The sequence below is a fragment of the Bacillus rossius genome, chromosome 17 (genome assembly GCF_032445375.1).
Source record: "Bacillus rossius redtenbacheri isolate Brsri chromosome 17, Brsri_v3, whole genome shotgun sequence".
Taxonomy (NCBI): Eukaryota; Metazoa; Arthropoda; class Insecta; order Phasmatodea; family Bacillidae; genus Bacillus; species Bacillus rossius.
In genome coordinates this window covers 13,778,303-13,798,956 of record NC_086344.1, presented here as the reverse complement: position 1 = coordinate 13,798,956, position 20,654 = coordinate 13,778,303, and the positions used below count along the sequence as shown (strand labels likewise).

The window sequence follows — 20,654 nt, the reverse complement described above, 5'->3', positions numbered from 1 at the left end:
AGTTTAACGTGACAACTTCATAACAAAACATTGATGAAATTATTGCATACTTTTATGAATAAAATTGAATCATTTTTATTGAATTATCACTATTTTGTATGCATACAAAGGAGTGAAATGAAATGTACAATTTAATTGATAAATTTACTTTTAATTGCACTCATTAATTCAAATATGTTTATTACTTTAACGAAGAGATTATTTTAACTATAACTTTCATACATGTTTGCTATTTCAACTTCTTCCAATGTGTTATCCTGTGAAGGATAGGACGATGATAGGAAAAGTAGGAAACGAATGGGAGTGTTTCAAGTTTAATGTGCCTCGAAAAAGTCAAATCGATGGTTGTTCCAATCGAGTGGAAGAGAGATAGATGCGGCGCAAGCGTACAATGAACGTAACGGGACAATGTGCGTAACGGGACTTTTTTTCGTTCGTGCAGCCGGCGTTCGTCGATTTATTAGACGTTGTCACGTCAAAAATACTTTTTATATAATCAAGATGATCCGGCAGTATCTCTAGATATCAGTGAAATACACAAGAAAATACAATTAAAATATTGATGCAGCAAAAAACATCAGACGAAGATAACAGACCATACGCAATAAGTGTTGTTATTTGTATGAATATTTATGTTCGTGTGTAAAATGTGTACTATATTACTAAAAACATTATTATAGAATAGTAAAATTATATTTTTTGTTTCTCTCCATTTAACGACCACTCTCTATAACGCCGAAAAATGCTCAGTCCGTTAAGGCCCCAGCCTACCCGGGCACACTCGGTGCGCAGAGCTTCAGGAAAAACAAAGCGATTTGAAAACTACTTAACATATCCGAGTGGGGTCCGCTTACGAAAACCATTTAAGAGTTCGCTGAGGGCCAAAAAGTACTTTTTATTTCCGATTAAATTTTGTAACTGTATTTTTAGAAGAGTTAAAATGGCTAAAACGCATGTTTTCGGGGTAATTTTTAGACGTAAAACAATTTGTACATATTCTTGAAAGCACCTAAGGGACTTGCATTACACCTTTATCTTCATTTCTCCGCCACATAATATCACGGTCGCCGCTCATATGCACTGGGAGAAGACTGCGCGCCAGTCCAGAGGAGACACCGCGCTAGAAGCACCAGCGAGCGTCGCGCTTATCATCCCGCCTCACTGACACACACACACCCCTGACGAGGCGGGCCCCTTAAGTGTCGTTATATAGAGTTTACACTGTATGTTTATAATTAGCACGTTTATCAAGGCCCTGTCGCATCCAGTTTGGTATTGGTCGATTGTATTTCGTGCGGGTTTTGAAGCTTTCAGAAGGTCGTAATGTTTCGTGGCCTAGTGGAAGGATTAGGTAACTTGTGATCCTTGTAACAGCGCGATGCCCGACAAAGCCCTCTCGGTAGTAGGTTATGCATGGGAGCAATTGCGCTGTGTGCTTTGAGTCATTTGAGCGCACAAACACCTGCGGTGGTCTGCGTCCATGGCGAAGTTGACTTTGAGCACGCGTGATTGGTCGGTGCGCAGTTGCCTGGATGAAGCTCAGCCAGTCAGGAGGGAGGGAGAGAGAACCCCTGAAGCCGAGGTCCGGCGAACCACACGCGCTTCGCTACGTTTGCCATGTTCGCTGTTTGCGATGTTCGCCATATTCGCTGTTTGCGATGCTTGCCATGTTCGCAACGTTTGCCATGTTCGCTACGTTTGCCATGTTCGCTACGTTTGCCATGTTCGCTGTTTGCCATGTTCGCGGTTTGCGATGTTCGCTACGTTTGCCATGTTCGCTACGTTTGCCATGTTCGCTATGTTTGCCATGTTCGCTACGTTTGCCATGTTTGCTACATTCGCGGTTTGCGATGTTCGCTACGTTTGCCATGTTCGCTACGTTTGCCATGTTCGCTATGTTTGCCACATTCGCTGTTTGCTATGTTCGCTGTTTGCGATGTTTGCTACGTTTGTTACATTCGTTGTTTGCGATGTTCGCTACGTTTGCCATGTTCGCTATGTTTGCGATTTTCGCTACTTTTGCTACATTCGCTGTTTGTGATGTTCGCTACGTTTGCCATGTTCGCTACGTTTGCTACATTCGCTGTTTGCCATGTTCGCTACGTTTGCTACATTCGCTGTTTGCCATGTTCGCTATGTTTGCTACATTCGCTGTTTGCCATGTTCGCTACGTTTGCTACATTCGCTGTTTGCGATGTTCGCTACGTTTGCCATGTTCGCTACGTTTGCCATGTTCGCTGTTTGCGATGTTTGCCATGTTCGCTGTTTGCGATGCTTGCCATGTTCGCTGTTTGTGATGCTTGCCATGTTCGCAACGTTTGCCATGTTCGCTACGTTTGCCATGTTCGCTACGTTTGCCATGTTCGTTACGTTTGCCATGTTCGCTGTTTGCCATATTCGCTGTTTGCTATGTTCGCGGTTTGCGATGTTCGCTACGTTTGCCATGTTCGCTACGTTTGCCATGTTCGCTATGTTTGCCATGTTCGCTACGTTTGCCATGTTCGCTACGTTTGCCATGTTTGCTACATTCGCGGTTTGCGATGTTCGCTACGTTTGCCATGTTCGCTACGTTTGCCATGTTCGCTATGTTTGCCACATTCGCTGTTTGCTATGTTCGCTGTTTGCGATGTTTGCTACGTTTGTTACATTCGTTGTTTGCGATGTTCGCTACGTTTGCCATGTTCGCTATGTTTGCGATTTTCGCTACTTTTGCTACATTCGCTGTTTGTGATGTTCGCTACGTTTGCCATGTTCGCTACGTTTGCTACATTCGCTGTTTGCCATGTTCGCTACGTTTGCTACATTCGCTGTTTGCCATGTTCGCTACGTTTGCTACATTCGCTGTTTGCCATGTTCGCTATGTTTGCTACATTCGCTGTTTGCCATGTTCGCTACGTTTGCTACATTCGCTGTTTGCGATGTTCGCTACGTTTGCCATGTTCGCTACGTTTGCCATGTTCGCTGTTTGCGATGTTTGCCATGTTCGCTGTTTGCGATGCTTGCCATGTTCGCTGTTTGCGATGCTTGCCATGTTCGCTGTTTGCGATGCTTGCCATGTTCGCTGTTTGCGATGCTTGCCATGTTCGCAACGTTTGCCATGTTCGCTACGTTTGCCATGTTCGCTACGTTTGCCATGTTCGCTACGTTTGCCATGTTCGCTGTTTGCCATATTCGCTGTTTGCGATGGTCGCTACGTTTGCCATGTTCGCTGTTTGCGATGGTCACTACGTTTGCCATGTTCGCTGTTTGCGATGTTTGCCATGTTCGCAACGTTCGCCATGTTCACTACGTTTGCCATGTTCGCTGTTTGTGATGGTCGCTACGTTTGCCATGTTCGCTGTTTGCGATGTTCGCTATGTTTGCCATGTTCGCTACGTTTGCCATGTTCGCTGTTTGCGATGTTCGCCATATTCGCTGTTTGCCATGTTCGCTATGTTCTGCCACGTTCGCTGTTTGCTATGTTCGCTATGTTAGTTTTGCGGGAAAAGTATTTTTGGGAAAAATTGTCCCACGAATTATACTGTCACTGAAAACAAGTACATGTAATCAACTTTTTTTTTAATATAACGACCAATTAAAACACATTCTGTCTTTCTTTACCACCTAATATCTCACTTAACATTTGGGAGTTGGGTAGGACCCGTGCCTAAACTCTGTTAGGAACAAAAAATAATAATTTTTTTTTTAAACAGTACCTGCCTATCTGCAGATATTGTACGTATACCATCTATCAAATTACCTTAAAATACGTACAGTTGGTACCGGAAAAAAGGAAACATTTTCTATACTTAAAATATTTCCTTAGAAAATTCTCAACGCGCACACATGTGTGTGCGCATATGTATATATATGTTTGGATTTTGAACCTTAACGCCACGCACTAAACGCCAAATATTTCGGGGTAACGCTACTTACATTAGTTTTGTTTTAGTTTTAGTATTAAAATGGTGTGTAAATTAAGTTACAAAAAATTAATGTGTGATATATGTGTTATTGTAAAGTGTAAATGTTGTAATTGAGAAGGCATGTTCCGTTGGCTGATAATGGAGCAAATTGGGTCAGTCAGTGCCTGTAAACTACGCAAGGTATTGTAAAATAGTAGAACAGGACCTCTTTTGATAGTTCATATATGTCGTGAAAACAAAAAAAAAAAAGAGGGGTTGTCTGTAAAGCCGGTTTACGGACGATAATTTTACGTGATAACGTCATAAGAAAACATTGATGAAATATAGCATACTTATTAATTTTAAAATATTATTTACAGTTTTTTGCAAATTTAATTTAAATAATTTGTTTAAATATAATCACAAACAATTAGTTTAAAAAAGCCCGTCTTAACCTGTTTCATATTATAGAAGATTTTCTCGCACGGTGGTTGGCCGGTTCTCGCACGCTCGGCTCAGGTGGAACATGACCAAATTTTCGTGCGTGCAGCCGGGCGTTCATCGATTTATAAGACGTTCATCACGTCAAAATGTAAATGATTTGATTGTAAAGTATTTTCTTGGGCTGTGTGAAGGTTTGGCGAGTGTGGATGGTGTGTGGTGGATGGTAGTTGTCCCTCCGGGGAAAAGGGGAGAGTGTAAGAGCGCTGGAAGGAACGCGTGTGGTGGTCTGTGCGCAGGACCTGACGGGGCAGAACAGCAACGACAGCTCGAGCGGGCCGGCGCCCGGGACACCCAACTCCCAGGGACTGCGCCCCACGCCCTCGCCCACGGGCTCCAACGGCTCTCGATCCATGTCGCCGGCCGTCGGTGAGTACTCCACACTCCTTCCACGGGCTGGCTGGCAGCCTGGCGGGAAACGACGAAAGTCGCCCCCTAAAAACCAGTCCTACCAAACTAAAATGCGGACAGAAATGTCCAAGCGCCCGCCCTTGCTTAGTAGACATTTTCTACTCTTCCAACTCTTCTTTCTGAGCCATCCTTCTACTCCCGTAACCAACCTGCATGTAATTAATGCATGAATTTATGCATCCCGCATGTCAGTGCCCAGGGTTTTCCCCGTGTCTATGCAGGTTTTACATGGGCCCAACTTATCTAGTATAGTCTAGTATAGTCAAGTGAGGGGAGTTAGTCATGGCGCCAATTGCTGCCATGGCTGGCCAATCCCCCTCCTTAACACATATGCATGTTCCCTTTTCTGCATGGTACCCCCTGCATGATTAGAGCGTATAGGCTTCGGCCTGAGACGCACTTAGAGTCTCTCCCTAACCCGGACCCCTCCCAATACACTTAGTTTTAAACTTAGGTTAGGGAAAAAAAAAGAATTCACTCCTTCCGCGCGGCCTTTTGTTGACGGGGAAGAAGGGTCGTTACCACGACGCCGAAATACCACAACGCCGAATGTCGAAATTGACCACAACGCCGACGGCTAGAAAACTGCTGTGTACCACAACGCCGAAATAACAACTGAATGAATTTGTGTGTGTTTCTTAAATGTACCTTAACGCCGAAATACCACAATCAAACCTAACCTTGCCTAACCTAACCTAGTGTAATATAACCTAACCTAACTTAACTTAGCCTAGTCTAACCTAGTCCAACCTAACCTAGCCTAACCTAGCCTAGCCTAGCCTAGCCTAACCTAACCTAACCTATACTAACCTAACCAACCTTTGTGGCAGTCCTGCAATGACATTTTTTGGCGTTAGTGTATTTCGACGTTGTGGTAATTCGGCGATGTGGTGCGTCCCCGCCTAAAAGTCTCGAAATTAAGGAGGTGCCTCCAATTATTTCAGGTCATGATTTTATATTTATATTAAACTTTTATCAACTTTTAGAATTTTACTATATATATATATATATATATACAGCGCATACTTTTTGCATAATCAGCCGCCAAATTTACATTTTTAACGTTTTTGGGTTGTACTAATGAGAATTTAATTTATTGCAGAACTAAATCTTTTTAGGTTTAACTGCAATGCCACTGGCTACTTCATGATATGGTTTGCATTTCTATCACAAAAACTCATTTCATGTTTCTTGGCTGTAAAAATCGTAACAAATTTGAGAATTTTTAAATGCCAGGTAAAATTAATTAATATTTTCTGAAATAAGTTCAAACCATTTCTTGAAGTAGCCAGAGGCATTGCAGTTAAACCTAAAAAGTTTCAGATCTGCAAAAAATTAAATTCTCCTTATTTGTACAACCCAAAAATTGTTAAAAATGTAACTTTGTCAGCTAATTATGCAAAAGTATGCCTTGTTTATATTTTTTTCATTTCGTGAAAGTTAAACAATTGAAAAAGTCTACAAGTTTATCTGTAATTACTGTAAATATAAAATTTTGACCTGAAATGGGAGGCACCCCCTTAACATTAATGGCACCAGGAATCACGGAACTTTAATTTCCAGCAGCATTTTGTTTTGTACGCACTTTGAACATAAGTATTTGTAGACATTACTTAATTCATGTTTTAACTTTTTAATCTAAAAACCTGTATGTTTCTTCAAACAGTAGGTCTATGGTATTACATTTGCTAATTTTTAATTTTTCTTATTGCGTGTATTAAAAAAATCAACCTTTATTTAAAAGAGATTGTAGTACAATTTAATGAAACGTCCTGAAAGTGTTCTGAAATTAGTTCACTAGCTTTTTAGACACTGTCTGTTATTTTTTTTAATATAAATTTGCAAAAATTATCATTTTTGTGAAACGACCTGTTAGCTCGTGCTCAATCGTTAGAAGAGAGAGAAAATTAATGCAAGATGATTGCACTACAATCGTAAGCACGCTGTATGTGGGTGAGAAATGCACCAGGGAGTACCAGTGGTTTTTTTTTTAAACTATAAAGCTATACGTACAGACTAGGAGTTTAACGTTACACTGTTATGCACGGAACTTCCAAAGTTAAGAGTAAAGCTGTTTTAAGGATCTTAGAAGTCTCAAACTGACAACTTCTCGATCTTAACTTTTGATTGAATCAAAAAGCTCGACAGTATTAAAAAATGTATTATTATGACATTTGTGGGAAGAACTGGATTCGTAATGAATAGCCCAATTAAGTTTTATTACATTTATAATATTTACATTACTGATACATAATTGTACATAAAAATGTTCGATCACCAATCACTGGTACTTAAAAACGTATATTCGCAAGTCACTCGATGTCTGTCTAGTTCCGCAGTCCGCACTCCTCACTGGAGCTAGGCTCGACAGTGGTTCGCCCCTCACCTCGCGCCTGTCCACACACACAGAGTCTCTCGCCCTCTTCGCCGATGTCGCACTTCCCTTCGCTCGCGGAACTCTCCGAACTTACGGAACTGTCGCGGGGATAAGAAGGCCGGCGTCGCTGCTTTAAAGTGCTTGCGAGCGCCCTTCTCGAACCGACGAGAGCGACTGTGACGAGTCGCGTCATCCCGGGACCGACCCGACGCCCAGAAAAGTCCAGAAAGACGGGTAGTTCGCTCACGCCACTCCGCGCGGCGGGCCCGCGGAATTCCCAAGGCCGTTCAGCGATATATAACAGCAAGGGGGGGGGGAGTGGAGGGGGAATGGCGGTAGCGATGATCCTCGTGATCCGGCCAGACGTGCGTGGCGTGCCTTGCGTCAGTGATTGGCGCGTGGCTCCGGGAAGCCTTCATTTCACAGACGGGAGAGCCACACCCGAGGTTCCCCGAAGTTTCCGTACCACAACAGGTGTATTTATTTGGGATGTAGCTTACTCATACGTCATACACGCCGTTCTATCTCATTGTATAAACCGGCGTGGCATTAAATTTTGCGGTCGATTAGGATAGGTTAGCTACATTATAAATACTTTAAAACATTGTGGATGGTTGGTTGTATTAGGTAAGTATAGCTACATTAAAAATACTGTGAAATCATTTTATGGTTGCTTAGCAAATAACTTTTTAATATGTAGCTATCCAGCGCTGGGAAACCGTTTACGTGATTTCGCAGTATCTTTAATGTAGGTATCCTAACCTAACTAACCGTCCATAGTGTTTTAAAGTGTTTTAATGTAGCTAACATAACCGACCACTTTTAATATTTGAATTAATTTTTCCTGCGCGAAAATGAAACAAATCCCGAGGTTGGCCGAAGGTGAATATTCGGGCGTGTTCGGGCAGGGACAGAACTTGATGTACATCTTAGGCTTCTCGTGTGCCAACATGGCTGTGTCCACGTGACCGTGTGGCACGTTCTTGACATACATTTTATTCCCTCCTCGACCACCCCACTCCTCCCAGACACGAATAACACAAACACCCCTCCCCCCTATATAACCACGAGGAGGGTCTCTTGTTGCGAGCTCTTGCTTTTGTTGCATTGCTTCCTGCTTCCGTCTCCCGCGTGTACAGTCTGTTTCACTTGGAGGCTCTAGCAACCAATTACTGCTGGCTCGCTGTAGGAAAGGTTTTGATGGAGAATAAAAACTGACGAAAACTAGCTTCTACTGCGAAACTTATTTCCCCCCCCCCCCCCCCCCCCCCCCGCATTTCTTTGCGACAGAGAATTTTCCGTCACTCCCCTCTCTGTCGGTAAGAAGGGAGGGGGGAACCTAAGCTGCGCAGTAGAAGCTATAGTTTTCGTCAGTTTTTAATCTCCATCAAAACCTTTCCTACAGCGAGCTAGTAGTACGGGGGACGCACCACAACGCCGAAATACCACAACGCCGAAATGCCAAATTGACCACAACGCCGACAGCTAGAAAACTGCTGTGTACCACAAAGCCGAATTACCTCAACGCCGAAATACACTAACGCCGAAAATGTCATTGCAGGACTGCCACAAAGGTTAGGTTAGGTTAGACTAGTTAAGGTTAGGTTTGATTCTGGTATTTCGGCGTTAAAGGTACATTTAAGAAAAAAACACAAATTCATTCAGTTGTTATTTCGGCGTTGTGGTACACAGCAGTTGTCTAGCTGTCGGCGTTGTGGTAAATTTTGACATTCGGCGTTATGGTATTTCGGCGTTGTGGTAACGACCCCCCAAGTACGTACTTGCCCATGCCTCGAGTACAGATGTACACAGTTGAAGCTGAGCTTGCTGAGCAGTGCCGAGTGTCAGACACAGTAACTCAGGCAGGTTAGGCGCCAAACACTTTCCTTTTCGCAATATAAGTCTAGGCTGGCTGGCGATCCGCAGGGAAACGTCTAAGTCCTAATAAATAGGTAGCTCAAAATTACAAATAAAAAGTTACTAGAAAAATTTGATAAAAATTATTTCCCATATTTTAGACGGGAAGCCTTCTTTTCACCGGCGAGAGAGCCAAACCCCCGATCGTGCATCTTCAGTTTTTTTTTTTTTTTTTTTTTTTTTTTCGGTTCATTGTAAATTTGAAAGGAAACAGCAGGCAAAGTGATTCCATACATCTCATGTAACGTATCCGCCACATTATTTGCCCTAATTATGTTTTTAAGACTATAATAATTATTTTTTTCTTGTATTGATGTTTTTGTTATAAAGAGTTAAATGTGCTTTTGTATCTATTTTAATTATTTTAATTAAGGTGGTTTATTCCCCCTGCCCCGGGAAGTCGACAGGCCTGGCTTCCAGAAAGTTTTAGCCGCCTCTAGAAATGTGAGTCAAGTGTAAGCTTGTGATGTCTAAACGGGAAGCCTTCATTTCACAGACGAGAGAGCCACACCCGAAGTTCCCCGAAGTTCAAGCTGGCTTTTTTTTCCCTTTTCTATCTCATTGCATAAACCGGTGTGGCATTAAATTTTGCGGTCGGTTAGTATAGGTTAGCTACATTAGAAATACTTTAAAACATTGTGGATGGTTGGTTATATTAGGCAAGTATAGCTACATTAAAAATACTGTAAAATCTGTTCATGGTTGCTTAGTAAATAGTGATGCTCTAAATGGTTATTTTTCTGTAACAGTTATTTCCATAACAGTTCTTGGTGAATAACAGGATATTTAAACTGTTATTGAATAACTGTTATTTGAGAATTCTGGTAAAACTCATATTAACCGTCAATTCTGTTATAACAAGACCGCTATATTGTAACATAAGCCCAAAAAATATGCTAGGTTGAATATTTATAGTATAATTAATTTATTTTGGTTACAAATTTAAATAATGAAAGGTTTTTAAAATCATATCGTATGAAAGCAACAAAACTTTAAAATTAGGTATCTACAAAGCTTTTTTTTTAAACAATATATATTTGCTGTATTTTTAATTACTTTCCTTTTTATGTATGTCTATGCTTCGTTTTTAATTACTTAAAATTAGTTATGGTTGAATCTTTTGTAATAGTTAATATTTGAACATTAAGCTAAAATTTTAATTTGTTCTTTTAATATTTAGTCAACATCTGCTTATATCATGCTTAATTTTTAATATTCAACTCTTTGATGTAATTGCAGAAAAGTGGTTAAGTGTAAGAAAAGGCGTATCGCCTTAACTTCGCCACCAATAAAGACGATAAATAAATAAATAAATATGCAGTTTTTATCAGAGAACAAATAGGAAATTTATTTCATCGACCAGCCTGCATTGTAATTCAAAAAAGTTACATTTTCAGCTATATATTGATTGCAAGAACTGTCCAGAACTGGGTATAATAAACAGTTCCCAAGAACTCCACTCCTAAACTGTTATTGAATAACGAGAACGGTGTAAACACAGGTATCGCCAGATTCGTTTCTTCAGAATTTGAGAATCGATAGTATGTAACGATCACAAGAACTGCGAAAAACATATCCCAAAAAAGACTTTCAAGAATTCGTTAGAGCGAACAAGTATGGATTACTAGACGTGGGATGGTAAGTTAATAATTTAAAAACTCTGTTTCATTGGTTAAATTTTCCAATAATTACATTAAATACGATAAACAAAACTCTCCCCAGGTCTTAAGTTAATGAAATGTATATATGGCGACACCTAGCAATAGTACAGGAATTGAAGTTATAGTATTTTATTTGCTCGCTAGATCGGGCGTGTGCGCTACTGTAGCAGTCTATAATTCGATTCTTTCGTTCTTGATAATACAGAAACGTAACGGAACCTGTTATGGTTTCATAACCGTTTATAACGGTTATCGTAAATAACACTCATCTTAACTAAGTACATAAATTTTATTTTAAATTTGAAGTTTATCATGAAAAAGGAATATTTACAAAATATTATACAATATACATTTTCTTACTTATAAATAATATATATAATAAAGGCCCCAATAAACAGTTAGCAATTTGTTCCAAGTAGTTTATACCAAGTATTTTACAGTCACCTTAACAAAAAAAAACACAAAATTGATATACATAATTAATAATTAATTGGTTCGTACATTATTAGGCTGTTAATTCATTAACTCAAATCGGGACACAAAAATCAACAAAGTGCTAAACTGTTATTCAAGAACTGGGAACAGTATACAGAACGGGAATGACGTTAGAACAAGGAACTGAGTTCTTTTCAGTGCCGATAGGTTGTGTGCTCGGCTGCTTGATGTTCTCCATCAGCTTTAAGGCCTGTTCCACAATGACACGGAAACGGAACCGACGGAAACGGAGACGAAAACGGAGTATTGTTCCGTTCCGTCCGTATTTTTCTCGTTCTACAATACACGGACCCGTAAAAAATCTAGTCCTTCTCCGTCTTGTCATATATAGCAGGTATATCCTTAACAATGAAAATTAAAAGTTCATCAAAGTTCGTTATGATGAAACCCACGTGCACAATTCAGATTTCAAAACAAATCTTGTTTTGTTGTTCACGCATAAAAAAAGTAGTCGAGAAATACGGAAACCAACATTAGTCAAAACTAATATCTTAAATTAACATGAACGCGCAACTGCAGTGAATAAATAACGTGCTCCTATTGGTCTAACGGAGTAACGTAAACGGAAGACTTCAGCACTGCTGAGCAGGTCCGTGCGGGTCCGTCTCCGGTTGCGTGCTATTGTAGAAGCTCTGTTCCGTGAGATCCGTCTTCGTTTCCGTGTTCCGTCTCCGTTTCCGTGTCATTGTGGAACGGGCCTTAGTGATCGTTCTTGGTAACTGTTATGATAACCGATGAGAACAATAACGTAACTGTTATTATTTGATAACGGTTAAAATATAACAGCTACGTTAAATAACGCTCATCCCTATTAGTAAATAACTTTTTATCCAGCGCTAGGAAACCGTTTACATGATTTCACAGTATCTTTAATGTAGCTATCCTAACCAAATCAACCGTCCACAATGTTTTAAAGTATTTATAATGTAGCTAACCTAACCTAATTGACCATTAGTTATCATGAGTTGTCCAAAATAAACATTCAAGGAATATGGGGCGTCCGGAGGATATTTGTGGAAGACAAAGACTTCCTAGATTTTATACGGTATGAAAAATATACAAATCCACGAAGTACGTTTCTTCAATTAGGTATTTTCCTCTAAAAACAATTACGAATAAATCGCGTTGCCTTGTTTATGGTATTTCCTTTTATCAACACCGCCATATTTATTTACAATGAACAAAATAAAAAAAACTCCGAAGATGCACGATCCATAGAAAAAAGAGGGAAGGATAGAAAGGCTACTCTCTGAATAACAGCTAGAACGCTATTTGCAGCGCTGTTGTGGCCGTGCACAGTACTAACCGTATAAACATTGGTGGAAGAATGACCTAAGTAGCTATTTATGCTAAAACCACCTGTCACAAGCTAGCATTTTCGTACACTTGGCGGCATTGTATTTTACTTAATACGTAATTTTATACTCAATTTAACAATCTTACCTCAATGAAAATATGGCCACTAAATAATTGAATAAATGAACGCCAGATATTTTCCAGTTTCCGCCTACGAATCAATAAGCAAGTAGCACGCAAAAAATAACCTTAAGTCCTGAACAAAAATACGAAAGAAAAATTGCCGCCATTGCAAATGAGCCTTGGCAACGAATCGTAAACAAACATGGAGCAGTGGGCACACTAGCGCTCTTACGGCCGTGCACACGAACAAAACGTTGTTCAAGCATCTCTCTAATGAGTGCACATCCCGTGGCACGATCGGGTGTTCGGCTCTCTCGTCTGGCTTCCATAGGTGTGCCCAGACATTTCCTTTAGGGGGGGGGGGGGGGGCTGCTAAATTTTTAAATCAGAAGCTGAATTTAGAATGTTAAATAGCCTAAATACAATCACTCATTGCCGTGTTTATATTTTTGTGCAGTATCAACGAGATATGTTTACTAGTTAATATTTATATCCGTATAATTTTAACAATCTTGAAAATACGTTGTTGTTTTTTTTCCATAGACAAATGTTTAAAGGGTACTTACACATTTTTCCCTCTCGAATTTTCCAATAGCTTGGTCCAGATCTACCTTGAAATGAACTTCTTTTTAGTGAATGCAAACACAGCAATTCAGACAACAGAACTTTAACAAACCTCTGAATTATTTTTTTGCTTGGCCATTTTAACGGACCTCGTGTTTTAAATAAACTAAGGCGGCTGTATTTCCAGAACGATAAAATGTTTAAAAATATTGTTAATTAGCACGCTGCAACACTGAAACACAGTTTGAGTGTCACAGTGCCAGGAATATAGGGAATATTAACGAACGCATTAGAGAAAATGCCGATCTGAGTGATTACATTAGGGGGGGCCATGGCCCACCTGGCCCCCCTTGTAGGCACGCCAATGCTCATAAACCGCCAATTTAATTGTAGGCTCACGTAAACGTTATTTTTAGTCAAAATATAAAAAAAAATTATTTCGACGGTTAAGCCAAATCATCGTCGAAATTTTAGTTCCGGCTTGGCTTGAAAAATGTTGTTTTGGCGAGTTTTATTTGTCAATTTTCCAGGGGAGCCCGCCACCCTATAACCCATGTCTATGGTCTGTTCACTTTCCCCCAGAGACCATAGGTGTGCCCGTAACAACACACATCCAGGGGGGAAGCCTTCTTTTCACACACGAGAGAGCCAAACACCCGATCGCGCATGTTCGGGGTTTTTTTACAGCATTTTTAATGTAACTGTACTTACCTAATATAACCAACCATCCACAATGTTTTAAAGTAGGTATTTATAATGTAGCTAACCTATCTTAATCGACCGCAAAATTTTAATGTCACACCGGTTTATACAATGAATTAGAACGGGGGGGAAAAAGCGAGCATGAACTTCGGGGAACTTCGGGTGTGGCTCTCTCGTCTGTGAAATGAAGACATGCTGGCTTCCCTCAGCTCGGCGGGTGACAGATGGCTCGCGGACCGCGGACTGCCAACCACGGGTTCTGGTGTTTTGGTCGGAGAGGGGGGGGGGGGGAGAGATTGTTTATCGTCGCCGGGCCCGCGGTGACTTTGAAGCTGGTGAGTTGGGGAGAGTGAAGAGGAGGGGGGGGGGGGGGGAGATTAAATATTCACTCGCCGCGTGTGTAGCCGCCACGGTGCGGTAGGTCGCGGTTCGCACGACACAGCCGCCGCTTTCTTGACCCGCCGTCCTGAAGATGGGCGACTGCGAGGTCCGCCGAAACGTCGCCTGCCATCCTCCACGTTAAACCTCTTCGTCACCGGTATCACACACTGCATCCTGTCATGCGAGCGTGCAGTGTTAAGTTTTCACGACGTTTCGTATTCTGTTTTTGGATTAGCGTGTATTTAATTTTTAAGATGATAGGTTTTTTTTTTTTTTTTGCTCAGAAAATGTAGAAAAATTCAGGTCCCGAAATTCTGACTCAAACAACCGTGCCAATCCATTGCTTTGCAGTGAATGTGTTTAACCTGTGTTGTAGTGAACAGTTTCGGTTGAAACTTCAGACCTTTAGTATCCATGTAGTGTTATCTTTGATGACCCCGCTGAAGACAACACATCTTCGTGAAATTGAGTGTGTATGTGTGTGTGAGGGGGTAGGGGGGGCAGTAATTTGTCATCTATTGTGGTTTTTTTTCTATTAGTCCTTAATAATTTTTAAACTATTTAATGGATGGATTAGCTCATTTTGTATTTTGTAAGGTCTAGTATTTTATGTACCTTTGACAATGGTAAGCCAGTTTCAGTTTCGTTAGACATGTACTGGCGTCCTCAGGATACTCTTCTCACTTCCCCTGTTACTGTGGTTCCAGCGAGTAAGTCACTATTTGGCATTCCAGGATTTTGTTTTTAGTGTTTGTCCGAAACCCAGGAAAATGAAGGAGTGGTTCCTTACCTTGAGGGTGAAGCTGCCTTCTACCCAATGTCCCTGATTGGTGTAGTTCTCAAGTCTCGTGAAAGGGCATACTAACAGTGAAGGAGACGTTAAAGCTGTGTGGTGAAGTATCTATGGCCCTTACATTGAACAGCTCATTTGCCAATAGAACAATCAAAAACCTATGTCACAACAGACGGTGTTGACATTATGAAAGGTCATGTGTTCTTGTGTGTCTCAGTTTTGATGTCATTAACTAACGTGAAGATATGTACTGCATCAAAATACATATTTGCATTCAATAGTTAGTTAGAGTAACATTTGCAAATAAAATCAATGAATCAGTATTTACAGTGCTGCCATTTACTGCTGATTTTCTGTAAGATAAAGTTTCTGGGTGTAAAATTAGATGAAAAACTAAAATACAATGATCATATTAACTCAATAGTAAGCAGGCTCAGTAGTTCATGTTATGTGTTAAAAAACGACTAGTGGATACGGTAGAATTAGAAACGCTGAAAACAGTTTACTATGCCCAATTTCACTCTGTAATGTCATATAACATTGAAATCTGGGGCAATGCAGTAGGAGTTGATAAAATCGTAAATATACAAAAAAGAGCTATTAGAATAATAACAAAAGATAAAAAGTCATCTCACTGTAGACCAAAATTCAAAAAACTTAGTCCTGACTGTCATAAATGAATACATTCTGAGAACCCTTTTATTCATTCATAAGGGGGGGGGGGGACAATTTAAAAAGAAAAACTTAGATATTCACACATATAACACCAGAAATGCTAGTAAATTGAGAATAGTTGAACATAACACTAGGCGATTTGAAAATGGACTAAAACACATGGGAGTAAAACTTTACAACTTAATATCACAGAAAATAACTAACATAAACAGTTTACCAGTATTCAAAAAAACAGTAAAACAAATAATTATAGAATATCCTACCTACTATCTGAAGGAATTCTTTAATTTGTTTGATAATAGAGAAATTGAACAGTTAATTTTTGTTGAATGGACTTATGATAACAGCTGCTTCATGTTTTGCATAAAGTATCAAGTATCACTATACAGTTAAATTGTGTAATATGTTCTGTATTTTTTTTGTAACTGGCATCATGTAAATATTAATGTCTGCACATACATATTTGTATGTAAAGGGAACTACATGTATAACGTGACATGTTCTATATCCCGGAGCCTTGACTCCATGTGGGATCAACGGAACAAAAATACAAAAAAAAAAACTATTGCTGATCTAGACATCCATTTATGAAATTACAGATTGTTATTTATTTATTACAGGAACACCAGAATATAATGAAAAGTCAGAAATATTGTGTGTATTGTCAGGGTTTCATATATGATAAATTTTGCATGCATAGCTGGTTGTCTGTAGCTGCATGTATGGCACAGTAATCGTAAAGTTGGGTTAAACCTCAGCTCATTAGGTGTGTTATGAAAACAAATACCTTTAAAGAGAATCATGTATTCAAGCATAAATATAAATAAAATCCTGATACTTATTTTTAAAGTGAAAACTTCTATAGGAAGGTTTGGATAGGGAGTAAATACATGTAAGTCGTCATCGACATGGTCATGTGACATGTTAACGATAACACTATATCTGTTCCTATTAGTATAACGTATTGCGCTGTCTTAAGTATATGATTACTGTGCAGTAAAAAGTGAGTATAAAATATATTAATATTCTCATATAGATATATAGTTTGAATAACGAAGAAAGCGGAGTCTTTGTAGTAATTTAACCTAAAAATTAAGATGATCATTATTTATTTTTTTAATACCTACAGTTACTATGCAATGTGTATTTTATAGTAATTTAGGAGTTATTTTACTAATGTGATGAAACAAATTTGTTGTGTGATATTTTTTCGTAAAAATTGCAAAAATGGCTCTGATTTTTATCAAAAAATGTTTTATGTTACACAATTATATTTGACAAAGTTAGTATTTCTTATTTCAAATTATATTTGTATTTTCTTAATTCTATCATTTTTAGGGAAACATGTTTGTTTATAGTTTTAAGTTTTCACTTCTGTCGGCAGTCCTCATGACTGCTTTGAATTTTTTTATTGTGTTTTTTTTTTAATTGGATCATTTTTTAACTATTTAGTGGATGGATTTGCTCATTAGTGCGTGTATGTAAATTATTTTATAGGGTCTAGTATTTGATGTAAACATTCTTGCGTTAATTTTAATTTGTTTTATTTTATACATTGATAGTGATTGCTGATGGGTTTGGCTGAAAGGGTTTGCAGCTCTGTATTTACAATGGCTGATTTTTGTCAGATTATGATGAAGTTGTGGTTTTCATAACTGTGCATTTTGTGGATATGGCTAGAGAATGTTTGATTTTGGATCTTCAGGTTGGTAAATGTGATCCCTCTTGAGTCCCAGCATGGTCGACACTAGCGTTGCCTATATCAGTACGGCGGACATGATGTCACGCAGCATGGTATTTGGGGGGGGGGGGGGGGTTTGCTGGTGTACCGTAATTTCTCCCTTGCACAGTGTAGCGTACGCACAGAACAAGGAGTGTGATGTAGAAGTGCGACTCCTACAGTGGAAACTGAAACCATGTTTCATGCAACATGTGTCGCTATCTGTTGGGCAGGCCCATAACTACCAGCAAATAAAAAAAAATGGGAATAGAGGTTCTTATACAAATTTTTTTTTTTTTTAGTTAATACATATTTTTGGTTATATTAAGTTATCTCCTTGCCAGCGCAAAACTAATTTAATCGATGCGAAAATACTTAATTCTGTTTTGTAATAAACCGTCATATAATAAATAAAGCAGTAGGAGGTGCAAAAACTCATTGTATTACACACTACAAAATTAGTGGCTACCTAAATAGAATGAATTTTCACTGGTTTGTTTGCCTGACAATAGCTTATACATTACTTCTCCTAATAAATTAATGTAGTTATGTCGGCAATAGATCATGAAAACTGCCATCTAGCGGACGGGCCCATAACTACTTCAAAAAAAAACTAGGTCTCAGTCTCGGTAATTAGAGTATCTCCCCCATGTGCGTCATTCCATAGAGCTCCACGACACAGACCCAGAGCTGTGGTTCACAGCCCTGGATACACATGTTGGTGATGTTCGCAGGCTTTCACGGCCGTCGTCCGAAGTAGCTCGGCTTCTGGGTTGTAGCCGCGTTGTCCTTGGGCAGAATAACTCACCCTGACGTTTCAGTCGACATTTGCAAGTCGCCATCATCGGGGAGCAGTTAACCTACTAGAGGAAAGTGGCCAAAAGTGGACCCCATTTTGTTTTTTTAATAAAAACACATGGATAACTGTAAAAAAAATAATGTCTTTAAAGCATGAAATATTTACTTTGTTAAGGGGCCCGCCTCGTCAGGGGTGTATGTGTGTTAGTGAGGCGGGATGATAAGCGCGATGCTCGCTGGTGCTTCTATCGCGGTGTCTCCTCTGGACTGTCACGCAGTCTTCTCGTAGTCACAGGATAACCATGAAATTTTAGCGGTGACCGCAACATTATATGGCAGAGAAATGAAGATAAAGGTGTAATGCTAGTCCCTTAAGTGCTTTTAATAATCTGTACTGGTTGTTTTACGCCTAAAAATTACTCTGAAAACATGCGTTTTAGCCATTTTAACCTCTTCTAGAAATACAGTTTAAAAACATGATCCAAAATTAAAAGTACTTTTCGGGCCTCAGCGAACTCTTAAATGTTTTTCGTAAACATACCCCACTGGGATATCTTGAGTAGTTTTGAAATCGCGTTGTTTTTCCTGAAGCTCTGCGCACCGTGTGTGTGACCAGGTAGGCGGGGCCCTTAAGTTGTAAAGCATTTTACATTTTTTGTAATTTTGGAAAATATAATTAAAATTTTGCTCTAAGAAGATTGATTCACGCGGTGTACAGCGTGTGTGTGTGTGCGTGTGCCCGCAGGCCAGCAGAACATTCCGATGCCCCCGCGGCCGTCGAGCGGGCAGTCTGACGGGGGTGGGCCCGCGCGCATGAGCCACTCGCCCATGGGCGCGCAGGGTGCCTACCAGCAGCCGCTTGCGCCGCCGCCCCACATGCACGGCTACAAGATGGCCGCCCACCCCGGCATGGTGCCCCCCGCGGGCCAGCAGATGCCCCCCTTCGCGCCCCAGGGCCAGCCCTACTCCCAAGGCAAGCTCGCTCTCATTCCCTTGCGTCACAGACGTTCGCTTGTGCGGCATATCGCAGTGGTGATTTATTATTATTTACTAACCCTTTGAATTCCTATTTTGAACCAGGTTTGCTGTATTAAAAATCCCGCTCAATTATTTTTCAAGCATAGCTCTCTGATTTCTTGAATTGTGTGCAATTGTTCTATGCAATGTGATTCCAAGGGACAGGAGAGCCGGATCCAACAAGTGATTGGAAACGGATATTAAGGATGGCGAACCTTGCTCGACATAGTGGAGTTCAAAGGGTTGAATTTGTGGCGTGCCCACCCTACAGTTTTGCAACTTTTGAGGTGGGCACGAACATACACAAAGAAAGCAGTCCTTGCCTGTGTGAAGGCACCGCAAGCATGTCTGCACTACGCAAGGTGGGCTCCGCCCGCAAGGAGAACAATCCGTGCGGGTAGCCACCACACTCGCAGGTAGATGCGACATAACCCGCCAGCACCGCACACATGAAACAAGGACGTTAAAACTCACACTCTGAAGGAAAAAAAATGGTTACGAAAACTTGCACAACTTTTCACATCCGCCACTTTACACCGAGTGAACATCTATTAAAAATTATTTGTGACGGAACAAAAATTTGCACGGGAGGTATCGTGTTAAAAAATTTTAAAATAAGGCTTTAAATAATAGTAATAAAAAAATGTGAGCATGTCGTTTAGTACTCGCCACAGATGTGTATCATCTAACCTAGGTAACGACCAGATTTGTGTGTTCTCACGTTGCAAATACACTAATATAACGGAACTCGGTTACGCCCTGTTAAAATTCACTAAACAGTTAGTTTCTTCCTTTTGTCTTAATGAACTTGGTTCATGCTATCCACCACAGATGGCAGCACCGTGGTTGTTTAAATATTTCCATTCCTAGACTTCCACCGCATTCACAGAATTACTCCCACCGAATGCTGTATACCGAGAGCTAAGATGTTACACATAAAAAAAAATTGTTTGTCTGTAAAGTCGGTTTACGGACGATAGTTCGTGACGTCATAACAAAACATTGATGAAATGATTGCATAGTTTTATGAATAAAATTGAATTTTTTTTTATTGAATTATCACTATTTTGTATGGATACAAAGGAGGAGTGAAATGAAATCTGCAATTTAATTGATAAATTTACTTTTATTTGCACTCATTAATTCAAATATGTTTATTACTTTAAAGAAGAGATTATTTTAACTATAACTTTTATACATGTTTGCTATTTAACTTATTCCAATCTGTGTTATTCTGGTAAGGATAGGACGATGATAGGAAAAGTAGGAAACGAATGGGAGTGTTTCAAGTTTAATGTGCCTCGAAAAAGTCAAATTGATGGTTGTTCCAATCGAGTGG

The 20,654-nt window shown here is 39.9% G+C and overlaps 1 protein-coding gene across 6 annotated transcripts in view; it reads left to right on the top strand.

The window, feature by feature from the left end:
* Positions 1 to 20,654, top strand: part of LOC134540715 (trithorax group protein osa-like) — a 294,594-nt gene that overhangs the window by 186,297 nt on the left and 87,643 nt on the right. For all 6 annotated transcript variants that reach the window (XM_063383602.1, XM_063383603.1, XM_063383601.1 and 3 more), the window contains exons 5-6: positions 4,625 to 4,754; positions 19,044 to 19,271. In XM_063383602.1, coding sequence (XP_063239672.1) covers positions 4,625 to 4,754; positions 19,044 to 19,271 — 358 coding nt within the window. The remainder of the gene's footprint in view (positions 1 to 4,624; positions 4,755 to 19,043; positions 19,272 to 20,654) is intronic.